Genomic DNA, 25,204 nt, shown 5'->3' on the forward strand with positions numbered 1-25,204 from the left:
GGCTCCAGTAGGCTACTGCTGCTGTGTGGTGTTCTGCACACAAGAAGAATGCCTCCTCCTCCATCAAAGAACAGATTCATTCGTCCAAAGCAAACTTTTCAGTTTCGCTAGTGTGCAGTGAAGATGTTTGTCTGACTATTTTAAGTCTACTTTTGTGTTTGTGTGTCTAAAACTCTCATACACTATTTAACTTAAGCAGGCCATGCAGCTGTTCTGTGTGCATGCAGCGATGCGCACATGCATGCACGCGTGTGCACGTGCGTGACGTTTCGTGGTACCAGAAAAAAAAATCACCATGGTAAAAACAAACATTGTCCTAACACAAACATTGAATGCCATTGACAATGAATGGCCAGTTTTTTTGAGTGTCTGTGTAAACACAAACATTGAAGACAAAAGTGAGGACGCAAATTGTGATCGGCCGGAATGAGATGATGTATGATGATATAAGAGCGCCCCTCACTTCACGCGGGTGTGATTTTCTTTTTAATGCAAGAGCTGGGACGTTTGAGAGTGAGAGGTTTAATGTTTTAGAGAAGTAAGAAGACGTATAATCAGAGTTAAGATCAGACTTGTCATATCTGATCCACTGGTTGATGGATGGACGGTATTCCGGTGCTGAGCTTCACTTAGGCCTCATTCACACCTAGACACACGCAAGACACACTTGTCCTCCTGTGTCTTCTGTGTGTCATGGCCGCCTCAATGCATTTCCAATGGGAGTCACATGGTTTGAAGACACAGCCATGCAACAAGGTTGTGTCATGAAATAAAACCATGTGACTCCCATTGGAAATGCATTGAGGCGGCCATGACACACACAGAAGACACAGGACACAAGTGTCTCTGTCTTAAGGTGTGAATGAGGCCTTAGTCAACAATGGAATTCTTCTGAAAACATGTATGCAAATCATACAAATATTTCAAGTCTTTCACTAAAAATGTACAGCGAATACCACAAAAGCAGGCTAAAGGGCTACACGGGGAGGGTTGAGGGATAAAAGTTGAGAAACACGCTGATATGAGGCTCATATTGATTATTATAATGGGGTTGAAAACTGTCATGGCCCGAGGACAGAACATGGTCATCTTTCTCTCGGACACTGTGCTCCGTTTTTTTACCCACAATCCTTAACCCATTCAGTTCGGGAACCCCTTTTGGTGTTTTAAAGCACTATGTTATACTTTAGCTATTGAATAATAGCAGATCTACAAGCTCATAGCGTGCCACCGAGTGCCGCGCTACGAGCTTGGAGATCTGCTATTTTTTGAAAATCGTGAAAATGTGGTGCAAATCAGTTTTTAACTCAAATCTTTGCTTCTGTGGGGGGGGGGGGGGGGGGGGCTGAAACAACATATTTTCAGATGGGGGTCAGCAGCCAATTACAGATATTTTTGGTGGTCCTTGACATGAAAATGTATGAGAACGACTGCCAGAGAAACATGGAATTTTCAAGAAAGCCGTCAGGATTTAGAAGACATTTTGTAGAATCGTCCTCAGGTCTAAATGGGTTAACTCAATCTAATGGAAGTCGTGATGATGTCCTAATTTGCAGTGCACTACTATAAATATCTCAATGTCAGATATGCTTAGAAGACCTGCAGAGAAACCAGGCAGGGAGCAGGGGGAAAAAAAGATACGAGCATGATAACGAGAGAGAGAGAAAGAGAATTAACCCAGACAGGAGAATAGCCGTACAACAGAGAATGGAGGTGTAATCGTTTATCAAGCATGTCTTGGATTACCTGCCTCAATTATAGTGCTGGGTAATATTTACAAAATAAAAATATCAATACCTTGATAATGAAAATGTGACAATATTTTGGGTTGGTACATTTTGGGAACCTATTATCACAATTTCCAAACTTCCAGACCATGTCTAACATCAACTCCTTTAATCAACCTCAGATACCGTACATACTGTGCACAGTCAAATCCTCACAAAAAACACTCACTACTCATCACGACAATGCAGGTACAACAAGGCAACAGACGGCAGCACTGTGCCATGGGATATCAATCCAGACTAGAGTGAAAGTTTATCGGGGGATCTCTAGACAAGACAAAGTCTTGTCTGCAAGTAACAGGTACCTTACCTAGCCGTCCCCCATAAGACCAAGCAGACTGGCAGAAGAGAGGAGAGATGGCAGAGATAAGGCCTGGCTTTTTTTCCCCCTCTCACCTCTTCTGGGAATAACTTGTACTCATGGATCACTGGGCTTTGATGAGACGAGGGAGGCCGCCGTCGGCCACAGACACAAACTTCTGTTTGTTCCCCCCTCCCATCTTCTCCTCCCTTCTTCCATGTCCTTCCAATTTGTCTTGGGTCTCTGTTCTTCCCCTCAGACATTGTCACAAGGAATGAGAAACTGCCCTTTGAGTTTTGTCCTGAACCGCCAATTCATCCACTGAATGCGAATTCTCACTCCTAGGGGCTGGCTCTATATGTGTAGAAATCGAAGTCTTTATAGAGGGAATCATGGACCAGAGACCTTTTGTGATTTTCAATGCTTGCTATTTCTAACGTGTGTTTGTGTTTGGTGCTCTTAACCACAATCACACAACTGAAGGTTTAAAGGTATATCCAGTGCTTTCCCATAATTCAAATATCACTTATCTTTTTGTTTTGTTGTGATAATCTTCCCTACTCTAGAGTGTGCTGACCATATAAGGAGTTCCTCCCTGTCCCCAGTTAACCCCTGGGGGTAAAAAAACCCCTAGGTTTCGTTTTTGGCTAGGTGGCCAAGCCTTCATCCAATCAGGATAGAGAGGGGCCTTCCGCCAATCATGATCGAGCAGGGGCGGGCCTTGGTGTGTGTGCTGTTGGCCTGTTGTATTTCCCCCCACACGCCCACCAGTTCATTAAGTATGCCTGGTTTGCCTGGTGGGTGGTGATGGGTGGTGATCCACCTGAACTGAAGCCACACCCACAGCTGTAGTTGTATGATATAGGGGGAGGGGTTAGGGGAGGGGCTGATAGTGTGATGTCACTATATTACTGTTTATTTCATTGGCCCGTTTGACTGTCAAGGGTTCAGCCTCCAGGAAGAAACCCTAAATACAAAGTTAATACACCATTGCACATAAAAACGACTCCAGGGTGTCTAATAAAGTACTGTCACCTCATAGACACATGGAAAACTGGAAAAATACAAAAATTGTGGCACTCCCTCTTTAAGGTTTTACACACTAAACCACATGAATACGACATTCATTGCCACGTGTACAGATCATTTAATTTGCAGTCACTTAACCACTTAAGCCCTATTTTCAAACATGTAAAAAAAAAAAGAAAAGGAAAAGATTCCCCCCCCCCCCCCTTGCAGTAATATATGTTCTACGAGCTCGCAATGCATCGCATCATGTTGTGAGCTTGTGTATGTGCCATTTTCTAATGCAAATCTTTATTCAAAAAGAATCATTCAGTGTACACTGTTTTGTCATGTCAGTTCATATCTTATTTTGTAAGCCTTCATGTTTCAACTATGCTTTGTTGAGCTCATTTACAAAAAAGGTCCTATAACTCATTTTGGGGGAAATTTGTCTCTCGAGACAGACTGTCGACTCCACTGGGTTCCCAGATTGGGGGAAATAAAAAGAATAAACCCAATTTCTGAACCTTGACTGCTTGGTCCATGACAGTGTGTGTGTAACTGTGGGTGTGGAATGCACTTCCCATCACAGTCAGAACTGCAGCCTCACTCCCAATCTTCCGCCGTAGTCTGAAAACCCACCTCTTCAGACTCCACCATGGCCCGCAGCACTTGCCCTAGCCTAGCCCCTTAGATAGCACATTATGTAGACTTAGATAGTATTTTAAACAGACTTATAGCTTGTTACGTAGACAGCTCTAGAATTGCATTTTATGTAGTCATAGCACTTTATAGTACACATGTATAATATATTATATAGTATAGTATATATAGTTTACATAGATACTCCACTGTTACGTTCTTAGTTTACGCATGATTCATGATAACTACTTTTTATATATGTGATGTATGCCATGCTTTTGTTATTGCTTAATGTAAATCGCTCTGGATTAAGAGCGTCTGCTAAATGCCTAAATTGTGTGTGTGTGTGTGTGTGTGTGTGTGTGTGTGTGTGTGTGCATCATGTATGTGTGTGTGTTTCTCACCTCCGGTGCGTCCCAAGCCAACTTGTACAGCAGGGTGCAGGCTGCCCTCATTGTTGAGTAGATGCGGCAGGTGGTGGTAGATATTTGGCACCTGTAGAGGCTTTCGACTGGCTAGTTCCTTCAGCAGTTTCTGTGTCTCATCTACAATGTAAATGAAAAGAGGAAACCGGCTTTGTCGGTTAATTTCATTCAAGAGACAATCTATAGATCCAAAGGATCCAAAGCAAGAAGTCATGAGATCTATGCGTGTGCAGTAGAGGCAATTTGATTTATTGAAGCCTGCTACATATATGCTAAAAGACCTGTTTGATGACTTTGTCATATTCTAATATTTTCTGTTGTTGTCACACCACACTGTTAAAGAGTAAGTACAAGAATTTCTCTTGCACAGTAACTTTACTTTTTGAATGTCGAATTCTTTTAACATAGATTTAGAGGAATACAGACATCCCACCCTAGAAAGAAATCCTAAAATATATGAACATTGAACAAGTTTTTGTATATGCCACATCAACATATTTGTGGATATATAGGCTAGCTATATATATATATATATATATATATATATATATATATATATAATATAACAGAACATTATTTAAGACAGACTACATCACAAATTAATCACCCATACCTCAGTGGAACATTCTGTCTGTCTGTAAAAAAAAACAAAAAACTGAAGAGGCTACTGGAGAACCTGATTTGGATAGGGATACATGATCTGATGCAGATCAATGTCACTATGACAGAAAGAGACAAGATGGGTCTGTTGCCACACTCATTCATTCGCCCCATAATCTCAGTGGAAATATGTTGTGAAATAAAAAGTCTGATTCTAAGACTGGAATTAGGGAAAAGTTGTTAAAACCAGTCCATGACCACCCCATGCCCACACACACACTCTCTCTCTCTCTCTCTCTCTCTCTCTCTCTCTCTCCCTCTCTCGCACACAGACGCACACACATTCACTAGCTAGTGGTCTCTCCCCCTTTTAACCGCACGCTGTGGGCACACTGGGCAGAGAGCTTACCTCGCAGGGTCACACAGACACACACAGACTCACGGTCACGGAGCTGGCGGAGGAGTTGGTCCCGACTACTCCCTAAATAATTCGACATCGGTCGAATTAAGTTAATAATAAAAACTGGATCGGACAGAGTGTGTGTCCAGGGTACTATCATTTTGGATGTACTGTATAACAGAACATTATTTAATCTTAGTCAAAAAAAGGTATCTTTCCTTCAAGTTGTACTGCTTAACTCATTCAGGCCTGACGTCGAAATTAAAAAAAATATTTTCTAAATCATGACAATTTTCTGAAAGATTTGAGGCACATTTTAACGATTTTTCAAAAATAGCAGACCTACAAGTTCATAGCGCGCCACTCGGTGGCGCGCTATGAGCTTGTAGATCTGCTATTTTTCAATAGCTAAATTATAACATGTATGTAACCACCAAAAGGGGTTCCCGCTCAAAATGGGTTAATTCCCAAAGGTGTAAATTGCAGACTTGTAAAGAATAAAGGAATCCGAGGCACTGTCTTTGGTGAAAAAAAGATTCCTATAATTTATTGATGAGTCAGGGTCTATCTGAGAGATAGACCCTGATGAAGACCTTTTGGTCGAAACGTGTAGGCCCTGTTTTTTTTAATTGCCTAGCTCATCAATAAACTATATGAATCTTTTTTCACCAAAAGACGGAGTGCCTTGGATTCCTTTTTTCTTTGCAAGTCAATTTACACCTTTGGGAATGAAGCAGTACAACTTCAAGGAAATATACCTTTTTTTGTCTGTGGTCCTACCTGCGTTACCAAAGAGCACCCATCTAAGAAGAGCCACTAACTGATCCCTGCAGCACTTCCATTTCTCCCTTTTTAAATGATTTAATCTTATTATGATCTGCAGTTGATCCTCCTGTCCTGTCGGCGACATGGGAGGCCGATAGCAGCAGCCTAAATGATCAATGATGAACCGAACATGCATTTCTGCTTTCACAAACAGATAACAGGTGCGGGGGCTATTCAGATAGAATAATTTAATTTAGTGATGCACCGAATATTCGGCCGCAGAAAATATTCGGCAGAAAATGGCTAAAAATGCATTTTCAGCCTATTCGGTTTCGGCCCGAATATGCAGAAAATATATCACTGAATAGTGTATGCAATTATTGCATTCAAAAGAGCTGAATAAGCCTCTACTAATGAGGTAGCAGGTTTCGGAATCTCGAGTAACGACTCACTGAATACACTTCTCCCCAGACCTTCTGATGTGCTCATACTCTTTCCTCTGTCTCCAGCCATGTCTGTTCTCAGTTTTGTTCACTTCCCACTGTGGTCGACGCTCTGTTGTTTTTGTCTCGCTACTTATTTCCTTGTTTTATGGTGAATACTTGTAAATGTATGTGAAGTTGTTTGTGTGTATGAGTGTATAATATATATATATATATATTTTGTGAAGGTATGAAACAGCTGAGGTTGTGTAAAAAAAGAAAAAAAAGCAGTTGTAAGAAAAATGTATGCTTTTAATTCTGTGAAGTTGCCTAAACTGAAATAAAAACAAAGTTAAAAAAAAAAAAAAGAGCTGAATAAATGTTTTATGGACCCATAACAGTGGTTATTATATAAGTTAAGTTTTGCCATAACCATTTATTTTGCCATAAATCAGGTAGCTTTAAGGTACGGCCATAATATTAATCATATTCGGGTATTCGGTTTTCGGCCGACTGTTTCCTATATTCGGTATTCGGTTTCGGCCAAAAATTTCCCTTTCGGTGCATCCCTAATTTAATTCCCTTTGTTGCTCAAATACCGGCTGAAATTGAAGTGGAATTTTTCAGTGGCGCATGAGTAAGTAATTTGTGGTTCGCGCGTCTGCTCTCTGCTTGTACTTCCGTGCTCCTCTGTGATGCGTCGAGAGACGCTATAGCCCGCCCCCTAAGTTACTTCTGATTGGTTTGTATACGTGTGTGCAGCTGGTTCCTTTCGTTGGGTTGGTTAACTCGCCAGTAAATCAGAGGCAGAATAGGGCAGGCTCACCGTGCCCCTGAAAAATATTATAATACATTTATTGAGAGAAAATATGCGTGTGAAATAGTGTGGCATGGTGCGTGGTAAAAGGTTAAAATGCGTGACTCTCACTCTCAAAGGGTGGAGACTTGGCAAGTTGGCAGCCCTGAGTTAAGTCTGTTTTCTACCCGGAGACAAACTATCAAAATGGGTTGCAAAAAGATGGCCGAGTGAGAAGTAGTCAAATTAGTTTGTTTTAAGGAGGTTTGGAGCTTAGTCTTTAGTGACATTAAGACGTTTGAGGACCAAGAGGTGCAAGCATAGTCAAAGGAGGGCTGAATTAGGGCTCCAGCTGGAGTCCTGAGAGCACTTGACAAAGCTTACATTATTTGCTAACGAGAGTACTGTGCTGAGAGTACAGTGAAGGGAGTAGTGATCCACTTTAACCAATATAGGAACAGTTATTTCCACAGGGCAGTAGTGTGTACTGTAAGTGTGTGAGTGCATGTGTGCGTGTACAGTGTGTGTGTGTGTGTGTGTGTGTGTGACTGTGTGTGTGTGTGTGTGCGTGCGTGGAATCCATTAGATGGCAAGGAATAAGAAACACTCAAAATTCCACAGAATGGCCCATTCAGGATTACATTAACCCATTTAGGCCTGACGTCGAAATAAAAAAACGTTCGCTCTGAAAGAATATATATTCAAAGATTTGTGCCGCATTTTTGCGATTTTTCAAAAATAGCAGACCTACAAGCTCGTAGCGCGCCACTCGGTGGCGCGCTATGAGCTTGTAGATCTGCTATTTTTCAATAGCTAAAGTATAACATAATGATTAGTTAAAACAACAAAAGGGGTTCCCGCCCAGAATGGGTTAACCAATATAGGAACAGTTATTTCCACAGGGCAGTAGTGTGCAAGTGTGTGTGTGCGTGTACAGTGTGTACAGTGTGTGTGGGGAATCCATTAGATGCCAAGGAATAAGAAACACTCAAAATTCCACAGAATGGCCCATTCAGGATTACATTAAGGATACAAATAAGCTTTCAGGGTTTTTTCCCTTTTAAAACGCTCTAGGGAAGCTGCTGCGTTGACGTCTATATGAGTCTCTGTGTGAACAAGACATGAGTGGCTTTACCCGAGAAGTTGGTGAGGGCATCTTTGCTGCCATTCGTCTCCGCGATGGCACGTCTGAACTGCTCCAGAATGTTGTTGAGCTCGGAGGACCGCTGCAACGTCCTGTGTTCGGCCACACGGAGGCGCTCTTTCAGGGCATGGAACTCCCGCTGGTACGCTACCAGCTTCTCTGTTGGTCAGAAGGAACAATGAAAAACATGCTTGGAGGATGAGTGTTAACTTGTTTGTCACCAATAACCATAACCCTTCCAAAGCCACATCCTATGTTAACCCATTTTGGGGTGGGAACCCCTTTTGGTGTTAGCATTATGTTGTGCTTTAGCTATTGAAAAATAGCAGATCTACAAGCTCATAGCGTGCCACCGAGTGGCGCGCTACGAGCTTGTAGGTCTGCTATTTTTGAAAAATCGAAGAACGACTGACATAGAAACATAGATTTTTCAGAAAACTGTCAGGATGTAGAAGACATTTTTTAGAATCTGATCTCAGGTCAAAATGAGTTAATCATATTTGAAACCTTGTTTTGATTGATTGATTGAAGAATTTATTAACAGCAACCAATACTTGGTTAAAGACCTCACTAGAGTAGTTTTTGAGGTCCCTTGATATGACTGTTTTGTGGCAGCCGGTCTTAAGTTTTTGTATTTTGCGGGTACAGAATATCATAAAATGATCACTAAGCCCACATACAATAACCCCTTTCTTGGAGATTCTGGATTTGTATGTATCATATTGAAACCATGACTGTCTGGATCAACTTGTCTAGTGATACAAGGACACATGCCTGTTTGTTTCTTACAAAGCGACTGTATGAGAAGGCCAGTTCCTACTATTAAAGTCTTATCAGGGCACAGGCTGTGTGGGTGGCTGGGCTTCAGAACAAAAGGTTGAAGGGAGAGGTCTTTCAAGCTGGGGGGAGTTGTGGTCTGTTGGTGGTGGGTTGAGGTGGAGATTATTTATTAGTGATGAAAAATGTGCGTGCAGTGTACAGTAGATCTTCTGTTTGCATCCATTCATCAGAGATGCCCACGAGTCTCTGAGCTCGAGTCTGAGTCACATGTATGGTAGCCTGGGGTCCACCTACAGTATGCTTTCTATGACATAGGCAGCTCCCGGCAGGATCCGCCGGGAGAATCTAGACGCAGCTGCACGACATGAGACTAATTAATTAAAGAGACAGAGAGAGAGAGGGGTGTGTGTGTGTGTACGGGTGTGCGTCAATTTAACAAAGGTGCAGGCGATCAGAAATCAGCAGAGAGTGATCGACGTTTGCGCTACTCTATGCCGAATTGAAGTGGACTCGGACCCAGACTTTTTTTTTTCTCCCTGGAAATTAAAACGTCTGGGTTTCCGAGGCTACATGTATGGCGACTCAAGTGCGAGTCTGACTCGAGTCCCCATTCAACTGAGAGCAGCCTGGGGGTGCACAAAAACAATTTTCAGCAATGACCCCGAAATATGGTCATGGTCCAACTCAATGTAGTATTTATTCATGGTAATTAATTGTATGATTGCTGATATTAATTTTAATAATTAAGAGAGGATAAATGATGTATCCTTATGCAACCAAAAAGCAAAAGTGAGTCAGTGCACAAAAAGAAATCTAGGTTTTCTTCAGAGAACTCAAACTCACTGTTATTGTCAATTTGTCACATCAAGTGTTTTTGTAAAAATGTCAAGGCACACCAAAGACCACACTTAAAAGTATACAAGTTAAAGCTGCCATCTGTAAAGGCTCATACATAGTCTGGATTTTCGGTGGTTAGGTGACCACCGAACTACAACATGACGTCACGAGCCGCGGTGAAGAGCAAACCACCGCCACCGCTCCAGCCCTTCTCTCTGTTTTTACTCACCACCGCTCAACGTTATTTCAGCTCCGGTGGTCAGCTCACCACCGGAGCGGTGGTCACCTCACCACCGAAAATCCAGACTATGAATAGGCCTTAAGGTTGTCCTGGTGAAGAGGGGCAACTAGAACACCCAGGACTTTAACATGTGAGACCAAATATTTACCACTCATCCATGAAGGAATCCCTGGATCGCAGCTTTAATGTAACAAAAACCAGTAAGCAACATATTATCAACAAAGAAATGACTTGTGGTATGTTAAACTTTTGAACATTTTTGTTATGAATGAATAGTCCATGGCCATCCAAGGACGCCAATATGTACTTGATACATCTTGTTGTCGTCCCAATAAATCACATTGATACGAGATGTATCCGTTAGATGCCTACAGTAAGGTCATCCTTATTCTTATCCTATTACGTTCTGTTCTTTCCATGTACAGAGAAGGAGTCTTTGCTCCAACAGTGTTTAGTTTAGTTAAAACACCGACATTATTCAGGACACGACGTGTCCGTGAGCGGCCTTCATCAGGTGACAGTAATCAGTATAATGATGACAACCTCCCTTATATTATAGTCGTCACGTGACTGACGCTGAAAACAGAGCATACATTTCGAACCCCCAGTGATATGAAGTGAACAACAACCACAACAAGCAAGTTCACAAAATTACAAAATTTAAAACTTGCTGGTATTGAGCTCGTTACAGACGGTTTAAATATTTTTGAAATATTTGAAATATTTATTATTTTATACATTTAAGATTTTTAAGAATGAATTCTGACGACTATAATATAGGTGAGGTTGTCATCATTATACCGATTACTATCACCTGATGAAGGCCGCTCACGGCCAAAACGTCGTGTCCTGAATACTGTCTGTGTTTTATCATCATCATCATACTTATATACTATAATTAACCAAATGTCTGAATGTGTGTCTGAATGTCTGAATGTGTGTCAGAAACACTGCTGTAGCTCCTCACTGCCTGCACCAATCACTCCCACTTTTCACACAGGCATTGACCATAATAATATGGAGGTCTTAACGAAGCCCTTTTTTCAATTTAACAAATTATAGATTAATAATGAATTTATTAGTGAATAAAAAATGCACCCAGGGCGCAGTACGCCCCACGGCCACAAGGGGGGGGGGGGGGGGGGCAATATCTCACAACGGGTAAGGGCTAGTCAAATATAAATAAACACTGTTGGAGCAAAGACTGTGTGTGGACTTCTCTGTATGCATCTACCTTTTGTCCAGCACCAGCGAGGAACTGGATGTGCGCACGCCACCTGCTTTTTAACCCATTTTGGTGTTAGCATTATGTTATGCTTTAGCTATTGAAAAATAGCAGATCTACAAGCTCATAGCGCGCCACCGAGTGGCGCGCTACGAGCTTGTAGGTCTGCTATTTTTGAAAAATCGAAGAACCACTGACATGGAAACATAGCTTTTTCAGAAAACTGTCAGGATGTAGAAGACATTTTTAGAATCTGATCTCAGGTCAAAATGGGTTTTTAAACTGTTCTTTCTATGTCTCATACTGTATGTTCTGGTCCCGTCATGTCATGTGTCCAACGCCAACTTTATATGTATTCTCAGTGTGTAATAAACTCTGTGAACCTGTCGCATGATTGCATAAGGCTTAAGCCTTATGCCATGTGTCATCTACTCATCTTGTTCTTCCGGGCCTGCTGCTTTACATTGTAAAGCAGGATTTACAATGTAAAGCAGCAGGTTTACATACTTCAACTGAATTGTCACAGAGCACCCAGTACTGTACGGTTATGACCACACCGATACGAGGATCTCACAACAACACATTAACTACTTGTTAAATGTTGTTGCTAGTACCACCAAGTCCTTTTGAGTGGTGCAACCACTCCAAGGAACAGCAATGTCCGTGTTAACCTATGTGACTATGAGTAGCAGTAGGGGCAAAAGTGGTGCTGTTGTGCCAGAAACAGAGAGATAGTGCTGCATGAGAGAGAGAGAGAGAGAGAGAGAGAGAGAGAGAGAGAGAGAGAGAGAGAGGGGGGGGGGGGGGGGCAGGGGGAGAGGAGAGTTGCACCACTCAGTTCACACGGGTGTGATCTTTTCACTACTTTTGGCTCATGTAATTGCATTACCATTCAAATGTTGCCGAACCCAAAAGATGTCTCCCATGACCCACACAGTTTGTATATGGATCACTGTCTTAAAGGAAGGATTAAGGATTAAAAAGAAAAAAAAAGATCCGATGCCATTCATTGTACAATGCCCATGGACGTTGAGATATGACAGATTAGTTTCAGGTGGCACACACAGACCGCATTGGGAAAGGGCGTGGGATTCTTCCCCTTTTTTTGTGCACGTGTCAGTCTCTGTCTGATCCTGTTCTTGGCAGGTAGATTAGGTACCCTTTTGCAGAGTCGGTTTCTAAGACCAACAAAAGCCCACAGTCCCATTATCTCAGTCTCCATCTATCACTCTCTCTCTCCGACTCAGCTATTGTCCATACCAACTCTCTGCCCTGGCTCCTCTTTCTCATCAGCAGCACGCTGTTGCATCTGGCAAGCCGAGTCTCTAGAAGACATACAGACAGATGCTGTCAGTGTCGTCTTGGTTCAGGGGCAGGCCTCGTTTAAAAAAGGTCAGCCTAGAACTATATCCCCAAATCCCTAAGCCTTTCATCTGTTGAATCAGCCTTTGATTGATACAGGATGCTCGTCCTGAAAAGATGAAACCGCACCTGCACAACGCACACACGGAGCTCACATCACAGGCACTGTGAGAACAAACAAAGACCAAAATTGCACTAGGTGACTATTAACCTTTTTCTTTTGTTATTATGGTGAGCGTCATAGGTGTAGCATTCTCACTCCCTCTTGAGACTAAGAGACATTAAGACAGTCATTAACCCATTTTGACCTGAGATCAGATTCTGAAAATGTCTTCTACATCCTGACAGTTTTCTGAAAAAGCTATGTTTCTATGTCAGTCGTTAGTCATTTTTCAAAAATAGCAGACCTACAAGCTCGTAGCGCGCCACTTGGTGGCGCGCTATGAGCTTGTAGATCTGCTATTTTTCTATAGCTAAAGCATAACATAATGCTAACACCAAAAGGGGTTCCCGCCCAAAATGGGTTCTAAGAGACATCAAATTACTCCCTCTTCCCCCTGGGTACAGCACAGCCCTACACTGTTTGGCAGCGTTTAGCCTCGTCTCCATTGACATTTGTGTTAAATGTCACTCCCAAATGTTGATATTCGAGCCTGTCCAACCATTGCTGAGTTGCTGTTGTTCCACGATAAATTGAGGCTCCTTGACAGTTAGACAAACAAAACACACACGCCTTAGTGCACACACAGTGCACATGTTGCATCACAGGTTATCAAAGCTGCCTGATAGAGTTCTGGGATGAGGTGAGAGGCCAATTGGATAATGAGACAAATCCCGGCCTAAACCTATTATCCAATTAGGCCTACGTATGGTAAGTAGCACGTCTCTGTATCTCATTATCCCTTTCTTGATCTGCCGTTAAGACATTTCAGAAGGGTTTCAAAAACCTTCAAAAATTACACTTTTCCACACACAAACCTTTAAAAATAGCAAAAATAGCCGATCTACAAGTTTGTTTTAGCAATTTTTTAAAATTAGGCCTTAACATTCTAGGCGGGAACCCCTTTTGGTGTTTTACCCCTTCAGGACGGGAAGTTCGGGACCCCTTTTGGGGTTCTTGTTGCTAAGTACAGTATATATTAGCAACATAACATTTTTTAAATCGGCCTCAGTCCTAAATGGGTTAAATGGTTAAGGGACATCGATTCTTCCACCGATAATTACCAGTAGGTTACTTATTACGCCGATCTTATCTAGCCGATCGGAACTACTGAATGTTGTCTGGAGCCTACTGGCTGCGATTGGCGTTGATAACACATTAACTGATCTTATCAGTCTATTGGACATGCTGGGAGCCTACTGAAAATGACAAGCCTCCTCATACCCTCACCTAAACATAACCGCAAGCATGTCGCAGCGCGGTCCCAATATTAACGCATGATCGCCAACCTTAATCCTGTCGTTTTCCGGGTTTTCGTTTTAACAAAACGGCAGAGCATGCCCATACTCGTCGAAAACAATCGTACTGATCCTAAGTGATCACTGCGGTCTTGTCGATTGATAACAGTCGAAAACAGAGAGGTCTTATGCAGTGCAACACCTCCAAGAAAGCAGTGACATCCTCTCCTCATTCTAACACCTAGCCTAGTGCACCTAGCCTAGCCTAGTGCACCTAGCCTAGCCTAGTGCACCTAGTGCACCTAGCCTAGCCTAGTGCACCTAGTGCACCTAGCCTAGCCTAGTGCACCTAGTGCACCTAGCCTAGTGCACCTAGTGCACCTAGCCTAGCCTAGTGCACCTAGTGCACCTAGCCTAGTGCACCTAGTGCACCTAGCCTAGCCTAGTGCACCTAGTGCACCTAGCCTAGCCTAGTGCACCTAGCCTAGCCTAGTGCACCTAGCCTAGCCTAGTGCACCTAGTGCACCTAGCCTAGCCTAGTGCACCTAGCCTAGCCTAGTGCACCTAGCCTAGCCTAGTGCACCTAGCCTCTGCTCTTCACACACAAGCTAATTCGACTTCTTCTAGGCCTGGGACCAATGACCCACCTATATGCAGAGCATCTGGATAACATTGGCTGGCTCTGGGTAGAAGACAGGGTCAAACAATTGAAAATGGGTCTGACATTCAAAATTGTACATGCAGCTATGCCCTCCATGCCCTCAGTGCCCTTTTACTTGAACAATTACTTAAAAAAACTGAGCGACACCCACAGCCACAAAACTAGAGGTAGCGTAAACAATGATCTGGTGCCGCCCACTTACAAAACAAATATGGGTAAATTCACCTTCCGCAGCCCTGCTATTCAGGTGTGGAATGCCCTGCCCCCTTCCCTTAAAACAAGCAAATCACTGGCCTCCTTTAAAACAGACCTAAAATTTCACCTGTCAGCAGGTCAGAGGGAGAGGAGCCTGTTTTAGATTATTGTTCATTGACTATATGTGTGTGAGTGCATGGGACCCGAATGGAAACAAGACCGCAAGGTCTTTCTTTGGAAATCCCTTTGGACCAAAAAAAAAAAAAGCCTAGCTGTACATTGTGCTGTTTGCATTTCTTTCTTATCGTCTAATAAAATATTCAATCAATCAAAACACTCCCACCTTCCTTCAGTCCTATGTTGTAACAAAAGGCTGCAAGGACATTTTTTCAGTGATATCCTTTTGGACCAAGTGTTTGACTGTACTCTGTACTGTTACATTTCTGCCAATAAAGAATTCAATTAATCAATCAATCAATGTTATTTTCTTTCCCCATTTTCCACATCCTTAACCCATTCTGAACGGGAACCCCTTTTGCTGTTAACTAAGCATTATGTTATACTTTAGCTATTGAAAAATAGCAGATCTACAAGCTCGTAGCGCGCCACCGAGTGGCGCGCTATGAGCTTGTAGGTCTGCTATTTTTCAAAAATCGTGAAAATGCGGCACAAATCATTGAATATATATTCTTTCAGAAGACTTATTTTTTCATTTCGACGTCAGGCCTAAAGTCTTCCATTTAGGGCCCGGACGGTTAGCTACACCGTCTGGGCACTACACAGTAAGCTGCTGAGGCAGCCTGACGCCGGCGTGCCGCGGGCTCCTCCCCCCCCCCATATCTCTCCCCATTTCCTGTCAGACTACTTTCATCCTATCAATAAAGGCAGAAAAAGCAAAAGATCTTAAAGCCTTCCATTTAGGTGGCCATCCATTTTGAGTGCCTACCCTTTTCTAGCCCCCCCCCCCCCCCCCCCCCCCACACACCCCCAACCCCTCTCCTGATTCACATTTTCCGGCAGTCCTTTTGCTCTCCGGCCATCTATCTTCTGTGACAAGCTGCCATGAACCGTCATCCTTGTTGGCTCCAGCCTCCTTTACTACATCCATCTGATCTATTAATTAGATGAGCGAGAAGGGACAGGGGTTGGGATGCGTATGGGGTGAATTTAATGCCAATATTATCTGCGTAGTTTTACAACCTGTGTCGTAATTACACTTCACCATAGAATCTCATACGTACGTACTTTTACAGAAACGTACGTCTTTAGAAGGACCTACGTGTTATTTGTCCCATTGTAATCCAATTCACACGTAATTTACAGTTCCTAAAATTACGAATAAAAAATCACGACTAATGAATTCATAAGTACGTAGGTACGTTTCATCCATTACGCCCATCCATTTCTTACTACTAGGTACGTTTCATCCATTACGCCCATCCATTTCTGATATTACGCCCATCATTAAAGTCACGTATCACTCATTACGACCATCTCAATATAGGAGTCATTTTGGCAGTAATCTACCATGGGAAGAAGACGTACGTAAATGGACCAATCAGGGAATGGGGGCGGAGCCTCCGGTTGTTAAGGGAACCGGCACCCCATCTCTGAGGAGGACACCCGCCCTGGTCCCCGGCCCTATCTCGGCCGTCCCTGGTCCGTTTCGGACGGGGGGAATCTCGTTGGAACCGGGCCGCCGTCCCGGACGCGCTCCCGTCGGTCTCGTGCCCAGGTGGGGGTCCGCGGGGGCATCTCGGCCGTCCCTGGGCCGTTTCGCACGGGGGGAATCTCGTTCGAACCGGGCCGCCGTCCCGGACGCGCTCTCCGGGGGGTCTCGCGGTGCCCAGGTGGGGGGTCCGCGGGGGTCCGCGGCGGAAAGGGGCCTACGCGAGGCCCCGTAGATCTGCTGTTTTCTGGGGTTGGAAAACTCTCAACCAGGGCCTGGGAACCAGGCACCTGCTCTCCGCCGGTCCCCTGGGGTCCCCTCGTATGGCGCCGCACGGTGGCCACGGCGGGTACTGCGACGGAGGGGGGGTCTGAGCCCTGGGTGCTCACAGGCCCAGGCACAGACACCATCTGGGGGGAACTTCTGACCGAGGCCTCGGCCTGGTCGTGGAGACTGCTCTCCAGGGGTCCCTTGGGGTCCCCTCGTATGGCGACGCCCGGTGGCCACGGCGGGTACTGCGACGGAGGGGGGGTCTGAGCCCTGGGTGTTCACAGGCCCAGGCACAGACACCATCTGGGGGGAACTGCTGACCGAGGCCTCGGCCTGGTCGTGGAGCCGTGGAGCCCTCGTATGGCGACGCCCGGTGGCCACGGGGGGGGTACTGCACACTGGGTGTTTGATCCCAGGCACAGACACTTGAGGCTGGACCTGGCCCCTGTTCCCACGCCTGGAGCCACACCACCACTCAGGCACAGGCACCCAACACCCAACACAGGGACCAGGGGCTACACCCTGGGGACCTCTGCCCGGGGGAGGGCGCCCACACCCGGCCATGCACTACCAACGAACTCCGGGGAGCACTTCCAGGGGGACCCGTGCTCCGTGGGTCCCCGAGTACCCACCTTTAAGCACCCCTCCTGGGCCTTAAGTGGTGGGGTCCCGCGGCCGAAAGAACCGCCCGCCCCTGGGACTCCTCTATACTTAGTGCGATTTAGCAGACAGGCCCGGGGAACCAGGCGCTCCGCCCATCCCCGAGTACCCACCTTTAAGCACCCCTCCTGGGCCTTAAGAGGTGGGGTCCCGCGGTCAGAGGGACCGCCCGCCCCTGGGACGCAGATAATAATGGCATTAAATTCACCCCATACGAGTGTCTGTGCCTGGGATCAAACACCCAGTGTGCAGTACCCCCCCCGTGGCCACCGGGCGTCGCCATACGAGGGCTCCACGGCTCCACGACCAGGCCGAGGCCTCGGTCAGCAGTTCCCCCCAGATGGTGTCTGTGCCTGGGCCTGTGAACACCCAGGGCTCAGACCCCCCTCCGTCGCAGTACCCGCCGTGGCCACCGGGCGTCGCCATACGAGGGGACCCCAAGGGACCCCTGGAGAGCAGTCTCCACGACCAGGCCGAGGCCTCGGTCAGAAGTTCCCCCCAGATGGTGTCTGTGCCTGGGCCTGTGAGCACCCAGGGCTCAGACCCCCCCTCCGTCGCAGTACCCGCCGTGGCCACCGTGCGGCGCCATACGAGGGGACCCCAGGGGACCGGCGGAGAGCAGGTGCCTGGTTCCCAGGCCCTGGTTGAGAGTTTTCCAACCCCAGAAAACAGCAGATCTACGGGGCCTCGCGTAGGCCCCTTTCCGCCACGGACCCCCGCGGACCCCCACCTGGGCACCGCGAGACCCCCGGGAGCGTGTCCGGGACGGCGGCCCGGTTCGAACGAGATTCCCCCCGTGCGAAACGGCCCAGGGACGGCCGAGATGCCCCGCGGACCCCCCGCGGACCCCCACCTGGGCACGAGACCGACGGGAGCGCGTCCGGGACGGCGGCCCGGTTCCAACGAGATTCCCCCCGTCCGAAACGGACCAGGGACGGCCGAGATAGGGCCGGGGACCAGGGCGGGTGTCCTCCTCAGAGATGGGGTGCCGGTTCCCTTAACAACCGGAGGCTCCGCCCCCATTCCCTGATTGGTCCATTTACGTACGTCTTCTTCCCATGGTAGATTACTGCCAAAATGACTCCTATATTGAGATGGTCGTAATGAGTGATACGTGACTTTAATGATGGGCGTAATATCAGAAATGGATGGGCGTAATGGATGAAACGTACCTAGTAGTAAGAAATGGATGGGCGTAATGGATGAAACGTACCTACGTACTTATGAATTCATTAGTCGTGATTTTTTATTCGTAATTTTAGGAACTGTAAATTACGTGTGAATTGGATTACAATGGGACAAATAACACGTAGGTCCTTCTAAAGACGTACGTTTCTGTAAAAGTACGTACGTATGAGATTCTATGGTGAAGTGTAATTACGACGCAGGTTGTAAAACTACGCAGTTAATAATGGCATTAAATTCACCCCATAGATGCGCACTGTCACTGTGGACTGGAGTTGTTGGTGAATGTGTGTGGTGCAACACACACACACACACACACCACCACCCCCCCCCCCCCCCCCTTTGGATCTTCTTCTCACCCACCAATAGCTCTCAATCAACAGAGCTTAAGCGGTTTATAAGAATGCATTTCTTATACCTCCACATTCTGTAGTTTAACCCATTTTGACCTGAGATCAGATTCTAAAAATGTCTTCTTAATCCTGACAGTTTTCTGAAAAAGCTATGTTTATGTCAGTCGTTCTTTGATTTTTCAAAAATAGCTAAAGCATAACATAATGCTAACACCAAAAGGGGTTCCCACCCAAAATGGGTTAAGATTTCGCAGATGATTTTGTCTGATGAACCGACCTGGGTTTCTTAATTCATATTAATCGTCAGCTTACTCTCGATGAGAGGATACAAGCACCTAGAGTGGGCACTGGCGGTGGGCTGATTCAAGTTGTGGGCTGGTAATATGACTACAACAGCGAGGCAATGCTAACAGCAGAGATGTGGGTGAGCAGTGATGTAAATAGGTTTTCAATGTAATGAGTCCCGGGATGCAGGCATGGTCTTTTAGATGAGTCCCACTTCAACGACGTTAGGAGTCATATTTTGCCATTTTTACAAATCGCAACATTGAACTCCCATTTCATTTTATATGGTTATATTCATGTAGAAAACAGAAGAAGACATGATTATTATAACTAAAGCTAGCAAAATAAACTAGAATAAAAAAAAAACAGTACAGTAGTGCATCCCGTGGCGTGGATGCAGAGGTTGTTGTTTTATTGCGTCCCGTAACTATAAACTGCGTTTTGGGATGCAAAATGCACCCTATTTTAATCTCTGGGTGAGTCAACGTTTAAGTATTTTAAGAAGAAATGAGAGGGGGAAAAAAAGAGAATATAATACTGTGACGATAGCTTTTCGATAAATATCACTCGAGAGAATAGATTGGTTCCCACACACACACACACACATCTCATATACCCACACACACACACACACATCTCATATACTATGCGCCGCCACAGACCAGTGACCACAAAAACTGAAGTTTAGGTCTCGCAGAGAACAAGCATCACTTCAGCTTGTCACATCATCAAAAGCAACAACCCTGTTGTTCCCTTGATCTGATCCCAGTGACCTTCTCGCTCCCCCTTCCTCGATGATGTGCTGACTGTGTGCTCTCAAGTCTCATCATCTCATGAGTGCTGATGGAGGACTTGTGCAGTTTGAGCTGCGCATGGATGAGTGCGTCACAGTGAGATTTACAGCATGTCCACTCCAGTCCACACTCAAGCAATATTTCACTTCCCGCAGCAATTTTTCACTTTTCACTCTTAATCACTCTATGTGAACCTTGAGGACTTCCCCTGTGGTCACTCTCTTTTAGAAATAATTCTTTAACACAGCTAACATTTTTGCTATCGATTGATAGGTAGATTGAATACTTTACTAAACGGTAAACGGTACAGAGTACAGTCAAACACTTAGTTCAAAAGGACTAAACCTGTACGTGCCCGTCGCAGTCGGCCACCGGCCTACTTGGGAACGATGCAATTGTTGCTGTGTTGTCAAACGAAAGTCCTCAATTTTAGACGTGTGTTGCTGTGTCGGCTATGTAACGATGGCTTGTTGTCAGCCTGGCAACCCGGCAAGGCTAATACTTACCGGTATGTGTGCCAAAATTAAGTATGTTTGCACTTTGCAGTACTATAGCACAATCATCATCTTAAGTTCACTTTTAATCTTCAGTACATGCTCAACCTCCACCCTCTTCTCGTATGTACAGTGGAGAATCAGGCAATGGGCCAAAACTTGCATTAGAATTTCTTTTTTTGAGGGGCGACAAAAGCGCTAGCATTTCTCCCCACGTCTCATATTTGCCATTGACAATGAAAGGAGATATTACATCATATGTCCTTCAAATATGACGTACATTTGTGGCAACACAAACATTAAATGCCATTGACATGAAGGGAAAATTTACGTCATATGTAAACGAGCAAATTAGCTAACCAATCAGTTCTTTATTCCTATATATGGAGTTCTGTGTCAGGCAGGCATACCCAAATATGGAGTGTTGTGATGTCAGAACAGGCCAGCTCCATATATGGAGCCTGGGCAGGGGCCCTGTCCAGAGCCCGGGCAGAGGCCTTTTGTGGCGGTTCTGGACAACCGTACACACAGACAGAGACATGGTGCATTTATAGATAGATAACTCATATTCCTTAATCCATTGAGACCTGGAACGCATCCATGTCACGTTAGCGTTTAACCACATTAACCATTAACCCATTTTTGGGCAGGAACCCCTTTTGGTGTTTTAAACATTGTTATAATTTAGCTATTGAAAAATAGCAGATCTACAAGCTCATAGCGCGCCACCGAGTGGCGCGCTATGAACTTGTAGGTCTGCTATTTTTGAAAAATCTTTAAAATGTGCCTCAAATCTTTCCGAAAATTGTCATGATTTAGAAAACTTTTTTTTTTTTTTTTTTTCGACGTCAGGCCTGAATGGGTTAAAAAGGAAAAAAAAACAAGATAAACTGAACATAGCTCTATGCATACAGGGATGATTATTTATACAAATATGGTCAAAGGCCAGTGAATGGCAACAGCCATCAAATAACTAAAACCTTGCCACAGGTCACTTAAAGGACCACTTCACCACTTTTCAACTTCTCTTCCTATAATTGGTCCTAATTAATGTTCATGATAAAATACTACCATTTTTTCCTACTCAGTCTGTGTCTCATAGGAAGGCTGTGGGCAGTTCAGAAACCCGTCCACCAGTGACATCATCGATGGTGAATCCAAGCTAATAGAAACAGCAGGCTTTCTTTTCCTGAAAAGTTGCAATGCAAAAGTTGAAGCCAATAAAAATCTAAATATATTTTAAAACAAATCTTGTTTAAAAGCAAATCTGCCTAATGATGTCACTGGTGGACGGGTGTCCGAACTGCCCTCCACAGACTGAGTAGGAACAAATGGTGGTGTTTTATCATGAACATTAGTGAGGACCAATTATATGAAGAGATGTTGAAAAGTGGTGAAGTGGTCCTTTAAACTGTGATTACATGTAGACTTTTCGTTGTTGTACTGAGGTGAATAAAATGAATTGGTATAGAATAGAACTAGTGTGTGTGTGTGTGTGTGTGTGTGTGTGTGTGACTGTGTGTTGATGAACCCCCTGTAGTGGTGCACCTGCTGCCACCCACGTGGTCTCCTCGGTATACACTTCAGCTGCACACTGAGCAAGACAAAGCGTTTACTTTTACCGGCTATTATGTTTAAAGTAGGGCATATGTTCCACACCCAGCACACACTGGAGATTGAAAGATGTGGACATACTGGTTTGGCATACATTACTATGTATGACTGTTCGAAGCGATTCTCTCAAGTTCAATACAAATACAGCATTGAACCAGTCCAAGACCAGAGACGTTCGCCCTTATAATGAGCTACCTATATAAGAGCGTCGCAGTCCCGCCCGCTTCCATAACGACGTGAGACCCAGAAGTGAATTCCTCGTTAATTTTCTCCATAGGCTTTTCAAAAAGGTATTTATTTAAAGACGTTTACGCCGCGGACAAAGCCAACTGGAGTTGTGACAAATCATGACAACAAACACAACATTTTGGGCCGAACTAATAATTACAAAGAAGAAAAACAACGTGTTGTAACCTGCCGTTTTCTTCTTCTTTCTAATTATTTGTTCGGCCCGAACGTGTTTGTTGTCATGATTTCTCACAACTCGAGTTGGCTTTGTACGAGGCTTAAAAAGGTCTTTAAATAAATACTTTTTGAAATGTCTATGGCGTTTCTTGGTTGTTGTTTTTTTGTCTTTGTCTTTTTCTTTTTGTTTGCCCACTCTTTCTTCTTTTTCTCCTTCTGAAATGTACACTCTGAAGCGATATTGCCCTTTGCCCCTGTTAAGTGTTGACTTGATGCCATATGTAGTCCTGAAGAAAGCAAGGATGTTACAGAGACATTGGAGATGGAGTCACTTGGAGGGGGGAGGGAGGGAAGAGTGGTGAAAAAGAACATCCTGGGAACTGCACTTGTGTCCTATGTATACATAGAAATGCTGTTATTGTACTGCTTTTTCCAAATAAAATAAATATTATAAATAAAATAAAATGTCTATGAGGAAAATGAACGGGGAATAATTTCCTGGGCCCTGGTAGGGGGTGGGACTGCGACGCTCTATTTGACTGGACTCCAATCACCCGATAGCGTCCCGGGCTGAATCATGTTGACATGATGCCCTAACTCTCAGCTAATGGTTCATGAAACGCATTATGGGAGCTTGTTCTCTCTCTCTCTCTAGGCCTAGATCGTAACAACTGTGCAAAATGCATGAGTTCTCAATTCTATTTCAACGTAAATGCAAAAAATCACACCCGTGTGAACAGAGTGGTGCAACTCCCCCCCCCCCCCCCCCCCCCCCTCTCTCTCTCTGTTTCTGGCACAACAGCGCCACTTTTGCCCCTACTGGTACTCACACACATACAGTCACATAGGTTAACACAGACATTGCTGTTCCTTGGAGTGGTTGCACCACTCAAAAAACAACAAGGGGAAAATACAATATTAACTTAACATTGAGAAAAGACACCTGCATTAAAAGAATCCAAGTAGAAATGATCTTGCGCGCACACACACACACACACACACACACACACACACACACACACACACACACACACACACACACACACACACACACACACACACACACACACACACACACACACACACACACACACACACACACACACACACACACACACACACACACACACACACACACACACACACACACACACACACACACACACACACACACACTTTCGGGTGGTATTTCTTTTCTGAAAGGAGACACAAGTGGATCCAGGCGTAGCGTAGGCGAGCTGACACTCGATAACTGCCTGTCCAGAGAGAAATCTCACAGTACATGTGCTGTGCACAAACAGGATTTTCTCTCTCACAGTATGTTTTTTTGACCACCTCTCACTCCAACCATCTCTTCCGAAGTGGCAAGATGTTGGCAACTATCCAAACCAGACTCATATAATTCACCCCCACTCCCTTGTTTAGCTCCCTGTTCCTTAACACCTTGTCCTCGACCCTGCTGCTGCTTAGAGGAGCAGAGAAGCTGCTCTCTAAGCATGGGAAGCTGAGAAACTAAACCCTGCAGTAGCTGCGCGCCACTGTCTCTGGGTGACAGAGCGAGCGGGCCTGGAAAAGTGACAACGTTGCGATGACAGCGTGGTCCATTGGTCCTGCCTGCCCTGCTGAATTCCACTGGCTCCCGTACAGCTGTATATTCCCCCATGTCAGGAATACCACTTGTGTTTTGGCTGAAGGGATACACAGCTTGAGGACTATGCTGCTGGTCTATAGACATTAATACGTACGTATGTTTGCATGCAGTGGTTGCATTTAACCGTCTTCAATGTTTGTGTTTACACAATGTTTGTGTTACACAAACACTCAAAGCTGGCCATTCATGGTCAATGACATAGGATGGGCTAGCGCCCCTCAAAAAAGACAACATTATATTGAATGCCAAATCATAGCAGTAATAATGCATGTGTGGGGCGGGCATGCACAAAGGCGTGCACGCGGAAACCCCGACGTACACACAACCATGAACGGATGCACGCATTATACAATCACACCCATCCTTGGGTCACAAGAGCTTACTGTGCACATTTGGGCCTGGACTTAACCAACTGGGGAACAGTTAAGAGCTCAACAATGGCCTTCTTCTGTTCGCTAACACAGAGGAGGAATTTGTGTGCACTGTGGGGAATTCTGTGCAGAAATAGAGCTGGAGAGCATAACTGAATGAGCAGCAGTGTGGGATAGAGGAAGTGAAGAGAGGAGGCTTGAGGAGGGAGAGGAGGACCATGATTGTTAACTCGCTAACGAGCCACCGGGGCTGGGGCGCCTGTTCCTGTTCCTGCAGCCTGGCAACAGGGCTGTCTGGGATAAAGGGAAGTGTGTGTGTGTGTGTGTGTGTGTGTTGTGTGCGTGTGTGTGTGTGTGTAAAGGCAAGGAACGCAATGCCAAACACTTTGCCCAGCATCTCAGCCAAGGCATGTGTCAGCGCTCTCCTCCCATCCCTCCTGTCCTTTCGCTCTCTCTCCTTCTGTCTC

The 25,204-nt window shown here is 45.0% G+C and overlaps 1 protein-coding gene across 1 annotated transcript in view; it reads right to left on the minus strand.

Annotated features, from left to right (window-relative positions):
- The window catches only part of mgat4a (alpha-1,3-mannosyl-glycoprotein 4-beta-N-acetylglucosaminyltransferase A), a 46,168-nt gene that overhangs the window by 15,960 nt on the left and 5,004 nt on the right, over positions 1-25,204 (minus strand). The window contains exons 2-3 of the mRNA XM_079519066.1: positions 8,279-8,446; positions 4,140-4,280 (exon numbers count right to left, since the gene is read on the minus strand). Of these exons, the coding sequence (XP_079375192.1) occupies positions 4,140-4,280; positions 8,279-8,446 (309 nt within the window). The remainder of the gene's footprint in view (positions 1-4,139; positions 4,281-8,278; positions 8,447-25,204) is intronic.

This window comes from Electrona antarctica (assembly GCF_951216825.1).
Source record: "Electrona antarctica genome assembly, chromosome: 13".
Taxonomy (NCBI): domain Eukaryota; kingdom Metazoa; phylum Chordata; class Actinopteri; order Myctophiformes; family Myctophidae; genus Electrona; species Electrona antarctica.